The 22517-nt window shown below is 38.3% G+C and overlaps 1 protein-coding gene across 4 annotated transcripts in view; it reads right to left on the bottom strand.

Moving 5' to 3' along the window:
- The window catches only part of UBE2E3 (ubiquitin conjugating enzyme E2 E3), a 104508-nt gene extending 96655 nt beyond the window's left edge, over nucleotides 1-7853 (bottom strand). Inside the window, exons 1-3 of one of the 4 annotated variants that reach the window (XM_059051988.2) lie at nucleotides 7480-7853; nucleotides 6221-6439; nucleotides 4401-4451 (exon numbers count right to left, since the gene is read on the bottom strand). In XM_059051988.2, the coding sequence (XP_058907971.1) occupies nucleotides 4401-4451; nucleotides 6221-6414 (245 nt within the window). In that variant the 5' untranslated portion in view covers nucleotides 6415-6439; nucleotides 7480-7853. Of the gene's footprint in view, nucleotides 1-4400; nucleotides 4452-6220; nucleotides 6440-6978; nucleotides 7370-7479 lie in introns of those variants that run through there. The other 3 variants (XM_067026414.1, XM_059051990.2, XM_067026413.1) reach the window with 3 other exon arrangements.
- Nucleotides 7854-22517: the final 14664 nt, after the last annotated feature.

Raw genomic sequence — 22517 nt, 5'->3', positions numbered from 1 at the left:
TCCTACAATGGAACATTTAAAAGGGAAAACATAACTATCACCATTATTTAAAAATTTTTTATAATTTTATTGGACAGTCAGAGCATTCTCTACTGAATTAAGTATCATTAACCTTATGCATATTCCTTTAAAGAGGATATACTATTTGTTCAGCTTTACCCAATGTTCTTAAGTTTATTTTCTTTTTTACTCAAGTTCCAAGGAACTGCTTTTACTAACATCAAAAAAACAGCTGCCTGACATAGTCTCAATAAATAGGTGCGGAGCTGATTAAGATGAAATTACTCCTACAGTCGGATGCTGATGCACTGGAGAAAACGCCAGCAAGAGTGAAGGTATACTGCTATAAACTAGCTCTTTAACCATGCTACAGCCACTTTACTGACCAAGTTTACATTGTTAAAAAAATTTTAAACATGTTAATTCATCTAATCCTCACAACAAATTTATAAAGAGGGATATCATTTTAATCTTCATTATACAGATAAGACACTGAAAGACAGAAATATTCCATACCTTATCTAAGTTAACATAGCTATTAAGTGCCAGAGCAGGAATTTGGACCCAGACAGTCCAGTTCCAGTACCACTGCTTTTCAAACCTTAATATACATACAGTTCACCTGGAAATCTACTTGAAATTCAGATCCTGATTCAGTACTTCTGCAGTGGGGGAGGCAAGATTCTACATTTCTAAGAATCTCATCTGTGATGCAGATGATGGTGGTCTGAAGACCACCCTTTGAGCAGCGAAGTTCTATCTTCCCTAGAAATGGTGCAAAGTGGTGGTAACCCTCAAAGGGAGATAGAGCTCATCCACTTAGACAATTAGGCTTACAAATAAATCAGGGCTTGCCAACTTCTGGTTTAGAACTTAACTGCTTATCTTACTTTTTTTTTTAGAAAGAAGGAAATGAGCAAAATTTGCAAGCATTAGTACCTACTTTCAGGTTTCGCATATTAATACTATAACTTGATACCGTCACAACTCCCTCCCAATAAGGTCTTTCCCACATACAAAAACTATTTACAAATGTCCCTGAATACCTACTTTAACACAGATTCAATCTGAACATATTAAAGAATATTTTTGGAGAGTATTCTTCTACTTTCTCAGATACAGAAAGAATTAGAGGCTAAGTTCAAAATCCAGCACCTTTCTAAACTTCCGCTACCTGTCAAGTCCTGAGAGGACAAGGACACTCTTTGGATGGAACATAAATGTCTTAATAGCACATACAATTTCCCTTCATTCTCACTGGTGTATCAGCTGTTTATAGTCTAACCTGGAATACAGTAAAGAGTATGAATTGAAGGCACTAAATGTTATATCCCTATGTTTAGAATGCTTTGGCCTAAAGCACTCCAATACCTAAAAACTGAAATGCCATCAAATCATTGGAAATAACATTTTATCAAACTTTTATACTATTGGGAAAAGAAATATCAATACTATCAAAATGTATTCAAACATGTTTAAAGCCACACACTTAATTCAGTAATTAAGTCTATCCTATAATCACCCTGGTGTATACATATTTGACACAGCTGTATAATAACTAAAGAATATTTTATTAATTAAACATAGGAAGGAATTTAAGAAAAATTTTAATCAAGTCTGAGTAATTTTGGTTTTGTTGAGTTTTCTTGTATTCCATTCAACTTTTTCCTGAATGTACACAAACATACTTTACATTTCTTCCCTGAGGAAGAATTAAATGTGTCAAGTACTTCAATAAGCTTATAAAAATCATATTCAAAACCATAATGGAATTCTGATTAACTACACATTCAAGTCAAAAGAATTAGGTTTCATAGATTTTAGGCAATATGAATTCACATACTCTAGAATTTATTAATATAGAGTCCCATTTTTAATTAAGACAAAAATTAACAAATTTAAACTGTACGATCATCATAAAGCTAAAATTCTCACCAATGCACCTGTGAATTACAGGAACACCACAAGTATGACACAAAGGTAAAAATACAATACAAATTTTAAATTAGCTGTCAAAATCCTAAAATGCCTCCAGTAAACACTCACTATTCCAAATTCCTGCTCAAGAACAAGGACTAGATGTTCTTCCACCCAAAAGAATCTGAAGACTTATAGAAAAATACACAAAACTATGTGGGTATTTTACTTGTCCAGCATATGAAGGAAGGCTGTCCCCAAACTAATAAAAAAAACTTCTCCAGTGTCCTACTAAGACTCATATTTTCTGTTTTTTTTTCTTTAATCACTCACAAAGTCACAAAGAAACTCATACATAACAAGAAACAGAACTGAAAGATGTCATTTGCAATAGTTGACAGTGATCACAAGTTGTGACAAGGGAAAGCACAGATGGTGTATTCCAAGTTACTGCACACGGGCAAGCCCAAAGGTTCACTATTTCACTAGCCTAATCACTAAATGTGAAGCATTATTTCATGGACTGAAAGGAAATCTGGTAGATAAAGAGAAAAATAATAACAAGTTAAACTTTCTATCTCCAAGAAAGACTCTACTTCCTCTAAAATAATCGTCAGTGACCTTGTGGAAACATTCCTGGGCTAAACATGTAGAGCACATTTCTTCAGCAACTGCAACACTAAGCTACTGCTCTGAGGGCATCTCACACATCTCTACTGGGTTCGCAAGATTTACACAAGAACACTAGTTTGTGCCATTTGCAGAAAATCAACAAAAACCTTTAAAAAATGTTTGACCTTACATGCAATTTTAAAACATCTAAGACCTTTGAACTGATAGATCTTTACGTCTTTTACAGTGAGAAATACCAGAATACACTCTGCAAGTTAAGTGATTCTTCCAGAGAGCAAATTTAACTTGACCTCCCTAAATGGCTACAGATTTGACACACCATTTAGAAGCCTGAAAGGAAATACTCTGATTTACTTATTCTCTAAAGCAGTGCTGTTCAACAGAAATATAATGCGAGCCACATATGTAATTTTAAATTGTCTAATAACCGTATTAAAATGGTAAAAAAGAAATTAATTTTAAAACATTTTATGTAACCCAACATATCAAAAATATTAATATTTCAACATGCAATAAATATTTTTCAGAAAATCAGTAAGATATTTTACAAAAGTTCTCTTCTTCATACTAATTTTTCAAAATCTGATGTGTATTCTACACTTAAAGAACATCTCATTTTTGGACTACAACTGAAATGGTCAATAACCACAAGTGGTTAGTGGCTACATTACTGGACAGTGCAGCTCCTAAGCACTACTTTGAGATCTGACATACCACTATATTTAAAATTAGTCTACATTCATGTTTCCTTTTTGAACTGAAATGTCTGATTACAAGTATGAGCAAATAAGGATCAGATCACCTTATTGGAAGACCCAGTTAACACACATGATAAGAAGCAGTTGGATTATATCCTATTATATCTCAAGTAGACTTCAGAAATAGGTCTGATCATCACAAGTGAACACAACTTGTAGCAAAAATATAGGTAAGATAAGAAAACATTTTCATATCAAACCACAACACTGCCTTATTTCTAGCAGCCACTCTTGTTCTTGAGCAGGTATCTCCATGCAAATTATCTAAAGACTGGTTTTCTAAGTTTGATGAATTTTGGAAGCCATAAAGTCACTGTTGAAAAACTGAGCACTAAGTAAGAGGAATTAAAAAATTTTTTTCAGGGAAAACATTATCAACCAGTTACTTTTAATACACCTATACCAACCAACAATCTCAAATTATTCTACATGAGTTTCACTGAAGTGACTTCTTCCCACAAATTCCAACTCATTCACTGCTTTTTAAACACGTATTTCAAGTACTAAAATTACTAAGAATTTTCCCAAGTAATTAGGCCATTTAATTAAAATGTAAATAATTCCAGCAATGCATTCTCTAGAAAGCAGCAACTAAAACCATTAGCTTAGCATGTAAAATTTGTCCTTAAGGCAAGTTACTGAATAAATCAAACAGAAACAACTATGCTCTTGTTTACTGCATTTACATTTTGTAACACCACATTCAGCAATTTCTAAATTTGGAAGGTCAGTTCAGACTGCACACAAGCAGTAACTTTAAAGCTTAGCAAAATTTTAGAAGTTTCTGCAATATACTTCTGAATAAACACAGTATAGAACTATTACAGCAGAACAAAAATCAGCACTATTCATACTAATCCCAGCAAGGAGCACAAAATCATATTCGTAAGTCCAAAGTGTATGATACACGCTAAAAAGGTTTTTTTCCTCCCAAATTTATTTAATTCACCCAAGACAATTTTTGTTTAATCCACTTGCAAAGCTTTAAAGAAACTAATGTAGCCTCTTCTGCAGCACACATATTCAAGGACAATACATGAATCTCTTGATATTTTTCCACAATTTGAAATTAAAACAAAATTTGTTTCTTACCTGCAGTTAGGAGGAGGATCAAGGGTTATTTCAGCTAGCTCCTTCTGAATTCTGTTAGTGAAATGAGAACAGACAAAAAGGATTTGAGAGAGTCTACAGAATAACCGGGGAATTACACTGCCCTCTACCACCATGCAGTTAAATGCAAGGCTGGCTTCGCCTTCAGTAATGCTAACATGGCTGCTTCCTCTTTGTTCTCAGAGGCATAACCCAAATCCCTTAACAGAAACTTTGCAGCTTTTTTTCTCACTTGCTACTATAAATAAGTAAGACATTTACACCTGATTTGAGAACTAGCCCTCCACTAGTAGTCAGTAAAGGATATAAAATGTATTTTAAAACACTTTTTACCAAAGAAATTCTCTTTTCAAGCTTATATGCAAATGAGACAAGAAGGGAGGAGGGAAAGCACTAGAATATTTGACAATGACTTCAAGTCACTTTTACCAAGGTAAGAGTTAACAAGCTACTGCAAGGGCACATTAATAATTTTGACAATATTTTATCTGTAAAAAAAAAAGTTTGAAATTTACAAATATTTTTACCAGTGAAAAACTTCCAAAGGATTCTGGCATTCTTATTTAACTGAATCTTTTTTCCCTGACCTTAAGTACAGCCCTTAAATTTAATAAATTTGGGAGAAGAGATAATGACAGCCCTGAGGTGAGAAGAAAAAATGCAGTCCTTATTTTATTCAAATTTAACATGCTTTCAAAACTTAAGATGTGTCTAATATGTTCATCAACAAGATTACAACAAATTGAGAATGCTAAATTATCTCAAAGACTGCTGTTATTTCATATTCTCGTTATTAATACTTGATTATTGATGTAATAGAGGTGAAAATCCATAGAATATCACTACAGAATGCCAACATTTGATCAGCTTTTATATTTTCTTTTTCTTTTGGTTGTGATCAACAAAAATCAATAAAATGTCAATATTGGTTAATGCTATAGAAGCTTTTGATGTATAATTACTAGAAATCATGGGTATTCCACTACTACTACCACTGATGGAGTCCCATTGACAGTCTTTTTTTCACCATTACAGATAACATAAATCAACAAGAAACAAATGATCTTTCACTTATATCCAACAAAATATGTTTCTCCTGCTGTTGAGTATTAACGTGACAAACATATCCACAAGTTTTAGAGTGAAGAGGAAAAATGACAAAGTTGTCACTCACCAAGTGCCACCTAAAATGTAAATGGCTACTTTTCAGTTTTATTTACCCTCACAAGGACACAGGGCTATATAACCATAGCTTAATTACAAAAAGTAATAGCTGGGATGCATGACTTAAAGTAATGTTTGTAAAACTGAAAGCAGATTTGGAGCACAATTTTAAAATCTGCTTTCAAATATAGCCAAGGCCTTGGATTTACAAATTTTCTAGCAAACATGACCATTTCTGATCATTAAGTTTCATGAAGAGAGACACTGCTGATCTAAGTGTCAATTTCAAGGAAGCCAAATATGACTCATAAAAAGGAAACATCCTCAATGTACCAGCTAATTTGGGTTCACCAAATTTTCCTTGCCAACTCCTTAAACAATCGGTCAGACGTTAGTCCAATCTCTGCTCAAGGACACTCACTGAAGTCACCAAAGTACAGAACGAGTTTGCTTAAAAGTCTAATTCTAGGGAGGTGGATTATATGCCACCTAAAGAATGACAACTCATTCAAGTGCAAATAAAACTGAGCGCAAAGGAAATGTTTTCGAACTATTGCTACTGATATAAAACCAACAAAAGCGTCCAGCCATTTGGAAGACAACCTGACAACGTGCTTAATCCTTTTTTAACACATTACCTTTTAGCACTAGTGGATAACTTAGCAGTGGTTTTGCTAGAGAGTTTGGTGTTTTTCTTCTGCTGGGTGGCAGAAGGTTTTCTTTCTTCTTGTTCTTCAGGCTCTGGAGCGGCTGGGTCTCGCTGGTCCGCATCTGAACTACCACTGCTGGTGCTGGGGCTCTCATCATCGGACCTTTGCCGATCACTGGACATCTTGGTGAAGTTATTTCTTGGAAAACTTTTAAAGAGAAAAGGGGCAAAGAATAGAAATGTAAGTTTAAGAAATAAGCCAACAGCATTTTCTTCTCTTAATCTTCACCTAAAATCATATTTTAATGAGAACGCTTCAAAAGTGTTCACACATCTCATCGTACAGGAAGGTTACATGGGGGGTGATGAGTCTTACAAATGCAGCGTTCAGGGCTTTACCGAACTCAAGTTAGAAAACCCACTCACATTTTTTTCCATCCCTTGGACAATCTATCAATTGTCTACTTTCTCAGAAGGCATGAAACAGATTTGCCAGGGAACTTAGGCAACGAGCATTAATAACATATGACACACTGTAAATAACAGATCTCGCTGAAAAAATGTTAAAAAGTCACTAATAACGTCTAAATATTTACACACTGACATTGGTCAAAGCTACCAAATTCCCTTTCCGAGAGGAAAACATACCCTATTAATAGCCCATATGCTTATTTAAGGTGGCGATTCCTCCTCTGAGCCCGTAAGCCTTTAAATACAACACTTAACGAATTTAAAAAATCAACTAACAAGCTGCTCTGGCCGTTTTCACGGCCAGCAGAGAAGATTCATCCGGCCAAGACCGAGCTGCCACCCTGGGAAAAGCAGAATTCAAACTGCACCTTCTGCAAAGCTCCCCGTGCCATCAAGGTTCCTCGCTCAATTTTTACATCACGGACCGACATTTTGTCCAAAATAACGAAAAAAAAAATTTCAGAGAAAAAACAAACAAACAAACAAAGCCCCAAGAAGTGCAACAAATTTCCGCGCCCGCCGAGGCGAGCCGCGGCCGGCGACGGCGGCCACGCAGCTCCGCGGCCCTTTGTGGGGAGGGCCGCGCGGGGGCCGCGGGCAGCGCTCACCGCGCCGGGCGCCAAGTGATGCGAGCAGCCCGGCCGGCCCCGCCGCGGCTCGCGGACACCGGCGGCGCGGGCTCCCGGCGCGAACAAAGCTGCCCGCCCCCGCCCCCTCCCCCACCGCCGCCGCCGCCCCGGCCGCCCCCCACGCGGCCCCCCGGCCACGCCGCCTTACCTCGGCCGCCCGCCCGGCCCGCTCGCGCGCCGCTACGATGTGGGGGAGGGAGAGAGAAAAAAACCCTTCCTTAAGGAAATGGAGGCAGCTGGGGGGGGGAAAGGGGGGGGAGGGAAAAAAAGAAGCCGAGGAGGCTCTGGCCGGGGAGTGTGGAACATTGAAAGTCGGAGGAGGTTGTGCAGTGCCGGGCTCCGGCCGGAGGGTGGCGCCGCCCAGCGCCTTCGGAAAAAAGGTGGGGGGGGAGCTCTGCTGGGCGAGGGCGCGAGCTCCCGGCGAGGCGTAGGGGACGCGGGAGACCCCCGCGCACCGTGGCCTCCCGCCGCCGCCGCCGCCGCCGCCCGGCTCGGCTCCTCCCGGCCGCGCAGTCAGCAAGTTCCGAGGCGAGCGCGGGGGGAGGGGAGGGCGCGGCGGCGGCGGCGCGCGTGCTCGCTCGCTGCTTGCCTGGCGGAGGGGCGCGCGCCGCCGGCGGCCGGCGGGCGCGAGCTGTTCCCGCGCGCTCTCGCGCGCTCTCTCCGCGCCTCCCTTCACCCGGGGGGCGCACGCGTCCGCCCGCGCGCGGCAAGGACAAAGAGCGCGGCGGGGACCCGGCGGGCTGGCCCCTGACGCCCTTGGCCGCGGAGCCGGTACCGGAGAAGGCGGGGACGCGGGCGCCGTCTCGCGGGGCCGCTGTGCCGCGGGGTGGCTTCCGGCCTGAGCCCGCCTCCGGAGCGAGGCTGCCCATTGGACTACCCGACCCGCAGGCTGGGGCCAGGGTCATCCCCGGGGCTGGCCGCATCTCCTGTTCCTACACACGGGCCAGCGTGGTCAACGGGGCCCCCACGCCTGGGCAAGGGCCCGGGGCGCGTGGCCGGGAGTCCCCTGGTGCCCTGGAAGACTGAAGACTAATGGGTGTCGTTGACGAAGCCAGGCACGCAGGCGGAGGAAAGCTGCCTCTTGCCCCTCCTGTGAGCTAAAGGGGCAAGATGGGGTCATGGGCATTGAGGGAGGAAAAAAGGATTTCTAGACTAGGTGAACAGCCTCTGCTTCTCCTTGGCCCTCAGCCTTCTAAAAGGGAAGGTCCTTCGGATGCTTTGAAAACTTAAAAATTCAGAACAGTTATTGAAATGTCCCACTCAAGATTTTTTTAAGTGAATAGGGTCCTTGTAAGGAGGGTTCATACCTGATGCTTTGCTGGATGCCCTTCTGACGTGCCTGCTAGACGCCAGTTCTGGAAAGAGAAGCCCTAAGTGATACTGGGTCAGAATGTCTACACAGAAAAGCTTCAGATGGGGTTAAGGGAAGGTTAGTTTTGTTCTGTCATTCTCGCCTGCAATCTCCAGGTGGACTCTGCAGTTTTTGCCCCGGGCACAAAGTGACCAGAGTACAAAAACGTCCTGTTTGCAGCCCAGACCTTCTCCTGCTACTGAGAACTTGCTCCAGTGATGGAGCCCCTAAGGAATTTGGGGATTCCTCTCCCACAAGTGTCAGGGGCAGGGGTGCTGGGAGAATGTGGAGTTCACAGAGGGAGTGACAATAGCAGAGTCATAACATCTGAACTAGAATTAAAGGAAAAAAGGAGAAAAAAAGGCTGAGTGAGCCAATATATTTACTTATTTTTCCTCCAAATAGAAAAATTTTGGTAAATTGTTGCTTACAATTCTGACGAGTAAGTTATATTTCTGTGATTTTCCAAAGACAACAGTCATTCAGCGAACCTTTCAGAGGGCTATGCCCTAGGTGCTGGACACACAAAATTCACTCATTCAATTACTGTGTGACTCAGGCCAGGTCTCTACTCTGTGCTAGAAGCAACCAGTCCAGAAGGGGAACAGGTCATTAAAGTGCACCAGGTCGATTAGGAGGAAGGACACTCTAGTCAGAAGGAGTAGGAAGTCTCAGATGTGGAAGACAGAGCATGGTGTGTGTGTTGACAAGAAGTTTCACTGGGCTGGATCAAAGTGTACCTGTGGAAAGAGCTTGTTAGTGAAAATACAGGCAGAAGTTTCCCCCAACTTTTACACTATGCTGCTACAGCAAAAGCCAACCAATTTGGAGTTTGGATTTTGCTCTATTTGGAATGGGAAGTTGTGAAAGGAAAACTATGTATAAAAAAGTGGGATATTTTAGGAAATTTAATACTACAGAAGTAGACTGAAGGCCCAATGGCAATTTGCTGATAGGATTAGGGTGGGGCTAGGAGATTGGTAGATAAAGATATTTAGTTGTGTTTGGTAGCATTTTACATGATAAAAGAAACAACAGTGGACTGAAAAGCAAGGGAACAGGATTCTAATCTTATTCTATCAAATTCATGTGACCTCAGGCAAGTTACTCTTTTTTAAAAAAATAAATTGTATTTATTTATGTATATATGTATGTATGTATGTATTGGCTGTGTGGGGTCTTCCTTGTTGTGAGCGGGCTTTCTCTAGTTGCTGGGAGCGGGGGCTACTCTTCGTTGTGGTGTGCAGGCTTCTCATTGCAGTGGCTTCTTTTGTTGCGCAGCATGCGCTCTAGGCGCTCAGGCTTCAGTAGTTGTGGTGCGCAGGCTCAGTAGTTGTGGCTCGTGGTCTCTAGAGCACAGGCTCAGTAGTTGTGGCTCACTCACGGGCTTAGTTGCTCCGCGGCATGTGGGATCTTCCCGGACCAGGGCTCAAACCCGTGTCTTCTGCATTGGCAGGAGGATTCTTAACCACTGCGCCATCAGGGAAGCCCAGGCAAGTTACTCTTTCCAGTTCAATCTTTCTCGTATGTAGCAGAAGTGTAAATCCTTGCTCAAAAATTTCATGATTCTTCAATGAGTTTGAAGTCATGGAGTTCCACTCAATATTCATGCAACAGATTACTTAGGAACTACCAAATGCTAAGAAATTGGAGTGAAATATGGGTGCTGCTCTTATTGAGCTCAGTGGGCAGTGGAACAGCCAGAAATGTAGACTACAGGATGAGAAGTGCTGCATTCAAGGAGTGGACAGAATGAGTGGAGTGTTATTAATTATGAATTAAAAATTAGTAATGGAATTATTAATTCAGCTTGGGGTTATGCACCATGGGGTGTGGGTGAAAAGAAGTTGCAATGAACTGGGCCTAGAGGGATCAATAAGTAATAATATAGATAATGCTCTGGGCAAAGTACCTGGGACATAATAGGTGTTCAATAAATAGTACTTACCAAATTGTTAAAGTCACCATAAAGAAAATGAATGGCTCCATAAGGTGAGGGACATTAGTGGCCTGCCCTCACAGTATTAGGTACCCAGCTACCATTATTCACTTGACTAAAGGGGTTTGTTCAAGAAATTCTTTCCAGCTCACAGCTCTCCTCCAGGGTCATCTGACATCACTATCTTGACCAGAAGCAACTTGTAAGTTATGAATTGTTATCTAACTTGAAGTTCTTCCTCACAGGACACCTGTTTTATAATTGTTTTATCTTTCTCTTTTTTTTGCCGTGTCTACCCTTGGAAACAGGGATCATGTCTTATAGGCATTCCTGAGCACATACATATTTCATCTAGTGCAAATTATTCTATAAAGTATATAATAAAAATTTTTCCCATATGACCCCTCAAAATAGTACCACAAAGTAGACATCAGCTACCACAAGAAGATTGTTCCCTCTTGGTTTCCTCTTTTTCTCTTCTTGGTATGGGGTCCTGCCAGCTTCTCACTCACAACTCTAAAAAAGGCAGAAGTAAGAGGAAAGATAAAAAATTCAACTGCAGCAGATATTGCCACAAAGCCCTCTTCTCTCTTTTCCCCCCAAATGCTGTGACCAAAAGGAACTGGTCATTACAAGGGCAGACAAGGCAGGACCCAGAATCCTTTAGACTAACCTGGTTTGGGAGTTGCTTTCTTCCATGCCTTTGAATGGGTCTCAGTGTTATATAGGTACATGAGTATGTGTGTGTGTAACCAAGAATTCTACAGGAATATACGTTTGATTTGCTTAATAAGTTTCTGAATTGAGTGATTATATAAGCTATGGTAGGGCCACAGATCTTTTAAAATCACCCACCATGGCCAACAACATACTTTACATATAATGGATATAGAATACTTATTAATTTGTTTTGTTGATTTCAGAGTGCTTTCGTTTGTTTCCTTCCACACAATAACCTTTCTCAACATCCCTTACTTTTACCCTTCTTTTTTTCAGGCTGTTTCAGATGCTATCCAGTTACTTGTATCCTTTTGTCCTCTGGCTATAAAACTCTACCCGTTCAAAAAAAGAGTTTGGTTTATTAGGAAGTCATTTCCTGGCCCAGGCTTAGTTTAAGTTTAAGAAGCCATGATTGCCATTGTTAGTCTCAGTGTCTCTGGACCACCAGAGTCCAATGCACTGATTGACATCTAGTGTTCCTCCATTGTGTCATGTGTACAAAACCTGCTGTGTGCCAGACCCTGGGCTGGGGTGTGGAAATGGAAAGGTGCATTACGCATCTGTTTAACTTCAGGGACTTCAAGGCACAAAACTTAGTGATCATTTCCCGCTTTTCTCCTTTGAGAAAAGGAGAAAAGTTCTTTATGGAATAAAGAACTTGTACACATGAAATGAAAACATAAGCACCTTAATAAGACGAAAGTCATGAACAGATACATTTTTTTTTTTTGGCCACGCCGTGCAGCTTGTGGGATCCTAGTTCCGGCTTGCAGGATCCTAGTTCCCTGACCAGGGATGGAACCTGGGCCCCTAGCAGTATAAGTGGAGAGTCCTAACCACTGGACCGCCAAGGAATTCCCTGAACAGATACATTTTAAAAGAAATACATTTATTTAAACTTATTTTAACAAAACAAAACCCTCAGCCTTGCTAGGTATCAAAAAAAGGAAAATTAAAATGAGATACATATCAAAATAACAAAAACAATTTTTAGTGATTATAATCATTGCTGGCAAATTAGTAAAAAAATTTGCCTTTGTCCATTTCGAGTGGCAATGAAAGTTGGTACTAACTGAAAAGCAGTTTGTAAGTCTGTGTGTGTCAGGAATCTTAAAGGTGTTCATAGCCTTTAACCAAATTTCTCCATTTCAAGAAATGTATCTTAAGAAAGTATTCTAAATGTGGAAAAAATAGCATTGAAAAATTGGAAGTGTCCAACTATAGGAAAATGATTACACAAACTGATTCACCCACACAGTGAAATTTGCAGTTATTAAAGTAATACATATGAGGAATATACAAAAATGGATTATGATAAAATGTTAATGAGGGCAGGATTTGTCCATTTTGTGAAACCAGAGTGTGACTCAATGCCTAGGAAGGTATCTGGCACAAAGTAAGTGTTCAATAAATATCTGTCAAATGAATATGCACTATATCTGTACAGCTAGCAAGACAAAAATATCTGAAAGGAATATACTCTAAAAGGTTAACTAGGGACTTCCTTGGTGTTCCAGTGGTTGGGACTTCACCTTTCAATGCAGGAGCTGCGGGTTAGATCCCTGATCAGGGAGCTAGGATCCCACATGCCTTGAGGCCAAGAAACCAAAAAACATAAAACAGAAGCAATTATGTAACAAATTCAATAAAGATGGTAAAAATGGTCCACATCAAAAAAAACTTTAAAGAAAAATAATAAAAGGTTAACTATGCTTATATTTTAGAGCAACTATGAATAACCTTTTTAATTCTTTCTATATTCAGCATTTTGTTTTTAATGAGCAGGCTACTACTATTATAATGAGGAAAAACTGGTGTGAATAAATACAGAGGTGTACATTTGGTGAAAATAAATACTGTTTTAACTTTTTAAAATTATTATTTTTATAAATTAAAAGAAATGTAAATACAAGCAGACTTTCAGAATTTGTCAGAGTTTTAAGGTCGATATAAGAAAAAATAAACGACCATTTTTAAAATCCTTAAAAAGCTGTGTGAAGGGGCTCTTCATTAAATAAAACAGTAAGCTCTGGCTCAAGGACAGATAGATCACTGAAACAGAAGAAGTAAATAAGAATTAGGTGATTTAATATATAACAAATGAGACTTCATCTAAAACAGAAAAATGAAGGATTATTCAATTAATCATATTGAGGTAACTAGTTCCCAACGTGGAAAACATAACTTAGAACCATACCTTATACATCAATATAAATTACAGATGAATTCAAGAGTTAAGTTTTTTAAAAAATCGCTCCTTGGGAAAGTTAGAATAATTTGATTACTTATTATAGATAGAGATGAGTTATGCTAAGCTATGCTAAAAACCAACAGAAAAAAAAAAATCACAGAAGAAAATATGTATTTGACCAGGTACAAAAATTGAATCCTCAGTATGCTTCCTGACGCACATAACACGTGTAGTCAGCAAGCTGAAACATCAAAATAGACAAAGCAGTTTGTACTATGAAAAAAGATTAATATACATCACATATAATTCTAAATAGACTTATAAAAATATCAAATCATCATAGACAGTTAAAGGACAGATTAGAAATTGGAGGTTATTGAACTACATGTTGTCTTAAAAATCTAAGATATATATATATAAGATATATATATAAATCTAAGATATATGTAAAAATCTAAGATACATGTGTGTGTGTATGTGTGTGTGTGTGATCCACATATTCCACAAAATTTACAAATCTAAAAGCCGTATGATGCCAAATACTTGTGAGAATATTATGAGAAGGGCACTTTCCTGTATTGCTGGTGGCATTGTAAATTCATATAACCTTTTTTTGGAAAGCAATTTGGCAATGTGTTTCAGGAGTCATAAAAATGTTCATACCCTTTAACCTAGTAATTCTACTTCTGGGAATCTATCCTAAGGAAATAATCCAAAATATTAAAAAATGCCATATGCTTGACAATGTTTATCCCAGTGTAATTTATACTATATAAAAATGGAAACCACTCAAACTGTCCCACATAAAGGCTATGCTTTAGTAAATTATGGTCCATTCACTCAATGGACTGTATGTGAATATAAAATAGTGAGTATTATAACTATCATTTGTACTAACAATTCCTTCTCATGGTAAATCCTTTTCTGTGAGATCAGCTCATGTCCTACTTACTTAATAAAACTAACAAAGATGTCATGCATCATCTTTTTAACTGTTGTTTTTACTTAACATTACATCACTTAAATTTTTCCAAGATGCTTTACAGTATGTCATGGGTAAAATCAGGTTAAGTGTATACTTTCTGCTTCAGAAAACAAACTCGTATGCACAATATGATTGCCTGGAAAATGTATACAAGAAATTTGGAAGAAATATGCAAACAATCATTCTGGGTTAAGGGCCAGTTTACTTGTGATTCTGGCCATCTTTTCCATATTGCACAAGTGGTTATCTAATTGGAAGAGATTCAACAAGAATATGTTTTAATTTGGGGCTGCAAAGAAAGTAGTTTAATTTGCGATGATAAACAAGTTTCCATTTTACTTAAATGTCTTTATATCAAAGAAGTAAAACAATATTTTTTAATGGGGATATTAATTAAGTATGTTGTTATATTTTAGTTTTTTTCAGGTCCATTATCTACAGGCTTGTGATTTATAAAAGATCTCAAAGATGTGCCTAGTAAAATGTCAGAATGCATATGATTTTAACTTCTCTGAATTATAACATCCCCAAATAGCTCAGATAAAGTAAATATCACAGAGTGATGTGAGTGGGTTAAAAAAAGTGATAGTTTTCAGTGTGTGGTGAGGGTAAGGAGAAACTTGGACTCATATTAAGGAATGACTGCTTAGTAGCAGTATTTATAATCCAAGAAGAGGATATTGAAGTGCTAGACTTTTAACCAAGGAAACAGTCTCAGAGATACCAAATCACTCTCCTCAAGTCTGCATTCTGCCCTCATTTCACTATGCTGTCATATCCACCAGGGCATATAGACCACTTTTCCAAGTCACTAGCTCCTGTAGAAATGTCAAAAGGATATCATCAGAAAGTTCTTAAAAGTGTAACAGTCTTTTCTCACCCACGTTCATAAGCATGAGAAAGAGCTCCGACACGCCGTGATAAATTTGGTAATCTGGTAATAATCACTCATAATATCCTATATATATTGTATAATACTTATCATGGTTTGTAAACAAATATTTTGTGTTTATTTCTTTGATATATATTTTTTAACATCTTTATTGGAGTATAATTGCTTTACAATAGTGTGTTAGTTTCTGCTTTACAACAAAGTGAATCAGTTATACATATACATATGTTCCCATATCTCTTCCCTCTTGCGTCTCCCTCCCTCCCACCCTCCCTATCCCACCCCTCTAGGTGGCAAACCACCGAGCTGATCTCCCTGTGCTATGTGGCTGCTTCCCACTAGCTATCCACCCTACGTTTGGTAGTATATATATGTTCATGCCGCTCTCTCACTTCGTAACAGCTTACCCTTCCCCCTCCCCATATCCTCAAGTCCATGCTCTAGTAGGTCTGTGTTTTATTCCCGTCCTACCCCTAGTCTCTTCATGACATTTTTTTTCTTAGATTCCATATATATGTGAGCATACTATTTCTTTGATATTTTTATCCCCCTCCTAGAATGAGGGCAGGGACCATATCAGTGTTTTGTACCTAATACAGTGCCTGGCATATAATATTTAGTAAATAATACCTGAATGAATGAGTGGATGACCAAGTTACCTTCGCACTCAAAGTCAGTTGAAGGGACTGTTATAGAATAACAGCAACAACAAGAAGAAAGATCTTTTCCCACTGTCTGACATACTTATGGACATGAAAAGTAGCACAGGCTAAGCATATGGGAGTCCAAAATTATTTAGAGAAATTAAAGGCCAATAGGCTCATACATTCAAATAAATTAAGGGTGTTTGGTATGTGACCCTAAGCTCTGAAATACGTGTCAGGAGAACAATGACCAAACTTCTTACAGAACCATAGTCAGAAAATGAATATTGGCTTATGTTCTTTTCTAAAAATACAGTAGGGCAGCAAAACCTTTTCTAATCTGCTTTATACAGTGTCTACATATAAGAGGTGGAGTTACATGTTCTATAAAGCTAAATGCTGGCGACTTAGATTAAAATTAATCAACCTCAATCAATCTCAGACTCATTGGCAGAGGCATTTAAAAGGACCAATGGAAAAATAAAACTGTTACATATTTGGTCCAACTTTCTCTAGCTCTTAATCAGAACATCATGGTCATTGACCCAGAAACCTGGCATCTTGGGTTCTAGTTCCCATTACATTGTTCAGCCTTCTAGATGCCAGGTTCCTCATCAGCACAATAAGTCTGGATGTTATGGCTGATTCTGGAATCTATGATTTATGCTATTGTATAAGTAAGTGCTGTTGAGCAAACTGAATTAACTAGTATGGCTGGTAGTGCTTTGTAAATTCTAGCATTGCTTAATGGCAAGATTATGCCAGCAATGATTTTTTTTAACATCTTTATTGGAGTATAATTGCTTTACAATGGTGTGTTAGTTTCTGCTGTATAACAAAGTGAATCAGTTATACATATACATATATCCCCATATCCCCTCCCTCTTGTGTCTCCCTCCCTCCCACCCTCCCTATCCCACCCCTGTTGGTGGTCACAAAGCACCGAACTGATCTCCCTGTGCTATGCAGCTGCTTCCCACTAGCAATCGGGTTTACATTTGGTAGTGTATATATGTCCGTGCCACTCTCTCACTTTGTCCCAGCTTACCCTTCCCCCTCCATATGTCCTCAAGTCCATTCTCTAGAAGGTCTGCGTCTTTATTCCCATCCTGCCCCTAGGTTCTTCAAGACCATTTTTTTTTGTTTTTTAGATTCCATATATATGTGTTAGCATACGGTATTTGTTTTTCTCTTTCTGACTTACCTCACTCTGTATGACAGACTCTAGGTCCATCCACCTCACTACAAATAACTCAGTTTTGTTTCTTTTTATGGCTGAGTAATATTCCATTGCACATATGTGCCACATCTTCTTTATCCATTCATCTGTCGATGGACACTTAGGTTGCGTCCATGTCCTGGCTATTGTAAATAGAGCTGCAATGAACATTGTGGTACATGACTCTTTTTGAATTACGGTTTTCTCAGGGTATATGCCCCGTAGTGGGATTGCTGGGTTGTACTGGCCAGCAATGATTTAAGGCCATATGTAACCACACAAGTTAATTATCCATTAAAATTCAGTTTGGCTTGAAAAAATTTGAATGTCCTTCTTACATAAAGGCTACCATAACCAGCTATCCCTCCCCACCCCACCTTCAGTTATTTTGGCTATATGAATATACGTGCCTCCAAACCAGCTGTCAATTTAAGTGGAAAATATATATACCAGTAATTCTAGTTGTTTGAAATTTTCCAAAGAAAATAATGTCATTTCTAATAAGGTTGTTTACATCAGGTGAAATTTCCACTTCTTGGTTAGATAATTCTAAATTTAAGTTTTTTCCTTGTCCCTGGAAAAATTTCTTAGGAAAAAAAAAAAAGTCCATAACTTACCTATGGCATTTTTGCCACCCACACAAAAACCCCCACTTGTACTTAGGAAATATAATTATTTGCATATCTGAGCCTTTATTTACTCGTTTAACAAACATAACAAATGCCTTTTCAAGGACAAAGCACAGTGCTAGAAGATGTGTGTCAAACAAGACGTGATACCGTCTCTTCTCTAAAGGGTTTATAATCTAGCAGGATGGTTTAAGAGGGAGGACTTCAAGATCCAAGAACAGGAGTTTCCTGCCTAAAAAACAATAGCAGAATTTCACTCACCTCCTCTTCTTATAATAAGCAGCCCCTTAGAATTGTGCTTTTACTACCTTCAAATACATTAGAGGAGAAGCCAGAGGGTGTAAAAGAGGGATTTTATATGCTTATTCAACAAACAAACATTGAGTACCTACTGAACAACTGGGAAAACTATAATTTTGAATGTAGATGACATGTCTGTCAAAACACACACATACACACACACACACACACACACACACACACACACAGCAGGCTCTGAAGAAGTAAGCACTGGTTGAGTAGATGGAAAACAAGTTCTATCTTAGGATAATTATATGGTTAAAAAAGCAGCAGCTGAATTATTTTTGCATCGTTGCAAGTTATCCATTTTTTTCTTTTCTTTTTTTTTAAAGGAGAACAGAGTTCAGAGTTCAACCTTCCAGCTAGGATACTTCAGATATTGGTCTCTTTCACTCACTCCCTGCCATCACAACTGTATCCCCTGTGCCAAGCATGTTGTTGGAGCTCAAGAAATATTTGTTGGATAATAGCAAACACTTCTGTAACACATAATTGTCTTTAATGCTATATTTTATATGCACTGACTCATTTAATTCTCTCAATAGCCTCCATAAGGCAGGTACTATTATTATATATTAATGTTACAGATGAGAAAACCAAGGCACAGAGAAATAAAGCAACTTGCCCAAGGTCACGTGACAAGTAAATGGTGGACTCTGGCTGGGAAGCCTACGCTCTTGACTGCTATGCTATGCCACTTCTAGATAAGTAAGTGGCATTCCGAGTGAGGGGATAGGAGGGAAGAGAAGGAACTAGCATCACTGGCCCCATAGCCAGAAGGGAAATAATTGGGACCCTTGGGACAGGCTGGAGATGTTGACAGCCAGCGAAGAAAGAGGAAGTTTTAGGCATCCCATCAGGGTTACTTTTGGACTGTCTTTGGTTGCTGGGGTTGACAGAGAGACCGTTCAATGAGAAAGAGACATGTAAGGAAGCTCTTATAAAAATCAGAAATGATCTGTGGTCCATTTGGGCAATTTTTCTTCTGCTAATCTCTCTCTAGTTTTTTCTTTTTTATGCCATTCTCTTCCTTTGTCCCTTTTCTTTACTATCCCTTTTAGCCTGTTATAATCTTCACCTAAATTTTAAATTATTGTATTTATTAAATCAAGTATATATATCATCCCACTTTCCTCTACACTTCCATTAAAAAAAAAAAACAACAGAAGTTATTTCAAAATTGTTCCTTATTAATGCTGTACATGCAGGTCAGTGATTCTTAATAGAAAAAAAAGTCTCCCAAAGTGGACTAACCCTTAAAAAGTGAGAGATTATGAAACTAAATCTTGGTACTCTATCACTTCAATATTAGTAGAAGAGATGGCCAATCTTAAATACAAAGCAGTTCATGCTGAAATTTAACATTTTCTTTCAAATTTTAAAAATATCTCCAAGTGTAGACTGAAGAACATTTTAACATTGATTAGACTCTTCACTTTATGATAGGATCAAGAGTTCATTTGTGCCTAATGTCAGCTAAGGGATAGTTTATAGAATGCTGAAATTTCTGGGTTTCTGAAAAGAACACTAGAAGATTAAGAAATTATATTTGTTCATTTAACTATGTGAGAATATAAAAATAATAGTGAGTCATTTCCAGGAGTTGTCTAGAGAAAATTCTCAGGATAACTAGGCAATTTGTGCCTAGCCTGGTACAGTATATGGATTAATGACTTAACTTGAGTAAATTTAGTCTAATTAGTAAAAAAGTACAAATGTTTATACATATATGAGTGTATGTATGTGTGTGAACAGATAGTCAATTTGCTATAGGAACAAGTACTTGTTTGTTAAAGACAGAAAATAAGGATCAACATTGCAGCATTCACAACCACATAACTGGATAAACCACATGACGTAGGTGCTGCAAATAGGAATAAGTAAAAACTAGTATCAGGCAGACATCAGGAGCATAGGCAAAGGCTCTAAATTGCAGAAGCTAAGTAGCTACAATGTGGTTTAGTGTGGGATGTGGAATGTAAAATCCTAACAAAAGAGATCCCATTTTAAAGAGATTGATTTGGGACGAGTGAAGGTGATATATTTATCTCTGTATAGCTTGTTAAAACTGATTTAGTACGGTGGCTTATGGAAGTTAACAGATGTTTATTTGAATGAATATTCATTTGCTGACATCAAGTCCCAGTAGATGACACTTTCCTCTTAAGAGGTCATATTTTCCTCTTACGGAGTGTTTGCTATTGCGGTTGCCAATTGTCTATTTAGAAGACAAAACACTAAGGAGCTATGTAAAGTGGAGTATTCATGTATAATGATGTAGAGTCTGAACCAAAGGTAAATATGCTAATTAGAAACAGCAATAATGCCAGATATAAACATCATAGTGACTTACCTTATCCTTCTTGACAGCATCATGATAGCTTCTCATCAACCAGTCACGAATTTTCTTTTAAATTACCTTATTAGTACACCGCTTGAGCTGTAAAAACATTTATTTAAGAAAGAACATTACCAAGAAGTGAGGTGACTTTAAATCACCATAGAAACCAAATAAAGAACTTTATTGTGAGGAAGCTAAAAAAATTATAAAATTCTATATGAAATTATTATTATTGGGGGCCTAGCTGTATCTCTACCATTTGCTATACAAAATCTTGCTTTCTTCTATGTGTATTTTTAGAGAAAACAGCAACATCAAAAGTACGGCTAGACTTAACAATTGTTTTGTTTCATAGATTCATGCATTGGGCCCAGTTTATCATACCTAAAGTTACTTTGGCTCTGCAAATGATTATTTTTGGCAGAAGTTGTATTAGTGTGTCAAATTGTCTTTTAAGAAACTTGGCCAGGATTACTGCTCAAGATGGTAAGTTATACATTTTAAACCTTATTACTATACACTCCCACTCCCCTCCCCCAAGACAGTAGTACTATCGAATTTTCTGGTGCTATGATCCAAACACAAATTTGTTACAGAATTCCAGAAACAAATAAGATAATTTTAGGAGCAGAGTTAACAAATGAGGTAATGATCTGGTTATAGTTCTTGGTCCATGAAATACCTAGAGTATTTAGCAACACAACTATGTCTTCATTTGCTGTGGTGTTAGGAACAGATATGACATACATGGAAATCTGTAGCTAATTCAAAAGTATCACTGTTAAGCCATTAGAATCAGTGTTCTTTCTCAAACTCACAGATGTGTTTTCTATTATCTAACCCTTTGTATTCATGGTTCACAACTTGGGCTCCATATTAGAATCACCTGGTGATGACTGGGGAGTGATTAAAACTCCTGGTGCATGGGCTACACTGCCAAGCAATTAAATCATAAACTCTGGGGGTAAGACCCAGACATTAATACTTTTCTAACCCCACCCCCACCCCCGCCCCAGTGATTCCAATGTACGGTCAAGGTGGAGAACTTAGTGGTAGAGATGCTGAGAATCAGCGAGGTGGAGAAATAATAAGAAAAGAACGTCTATTTGCTAAATTAAAAAGTAAATGTCAATGATTGTTCAAACTGCTGTAGACCAATGATAATGTAGAAAGAGATTATTAGGCTTTTTTTCTGATTTCTTTGAAAATCATAACTTCACTTCCACCTTTTATATGAGAGGGTAACTTCCAGATTATACAAGTGTTTATACCTATTTATTTTATTTTATTTATTTTTAAAATTTATTTATTTGATTTATTTTTCTTTTTGGCTGCATTGGGTCTTTGTTGCTGTGTGCAGGCTTTCTCTTGTTGTGGTGAGCAGGGGCTACTCTTCGTTGCGGTGCACTGGCTCCTCATTGCGGTGGCTTCTCTTGTTGCAGAGCACGGGCTCTAGGCGTGCGGGCTTCAGTAGTTGTGGCACACAGGCTTAGTTGCTCCGTGGCATGTGAGATCGTCCTGGACCAGGGCTCAAACCCGTGTCCCTTGCATTGGCAGCCGGATTCTTAACCACTGCACCACCAGGGAAGCTCTATACATATTTATTAAGATTGAAAATATGCCAGTGATATAAGTTGCCCCTCATTTCAATATATAATAATTTTTAATTTGTGGAGTTCTTTTTCAGAGAAGTAAATTTGAATACTTAGCAAAAATATATTATGAATTCAAAAACTATGCAGAATAAATAATTTTCAAATGGTAGTTGGAGGTAGCAGAGATGTCCTTGGGAGGGAAGTAGATTTTAGCCAGTCTCAGTTTAGGGAAAAAATGATAATCTATATATTGTGCTGTTACTCCTTGAAATTTATTCATTTTCATAAAGTATGCTTTCCTGAGGTATCTTATTAGCATTATCCAGTAAGAAAGATGAATTACAGTAGAGGCAAAAAAATTCCCCCTAATTTTCATGTAA

The sequence above is a fragment of the Kogia breviceps genome, chromosome 2, assembly GCF_026419965.1.
Source record: "Kogia breviceps isolate mKogBre1 chromosome 2, mKogBre1 haplotype 1, whole genome shotgun sequence".
In the NCBI taxonomy this organism is placed as follows: Eukaryota; Metazoa; Chordata; class Mammalia; order Artiodactyla; family Physeteridae; genus Kogia; species Kogia breviceps.
This window is presented reverse-complemented; position numbering and strand designations above follow the sequence as displayed.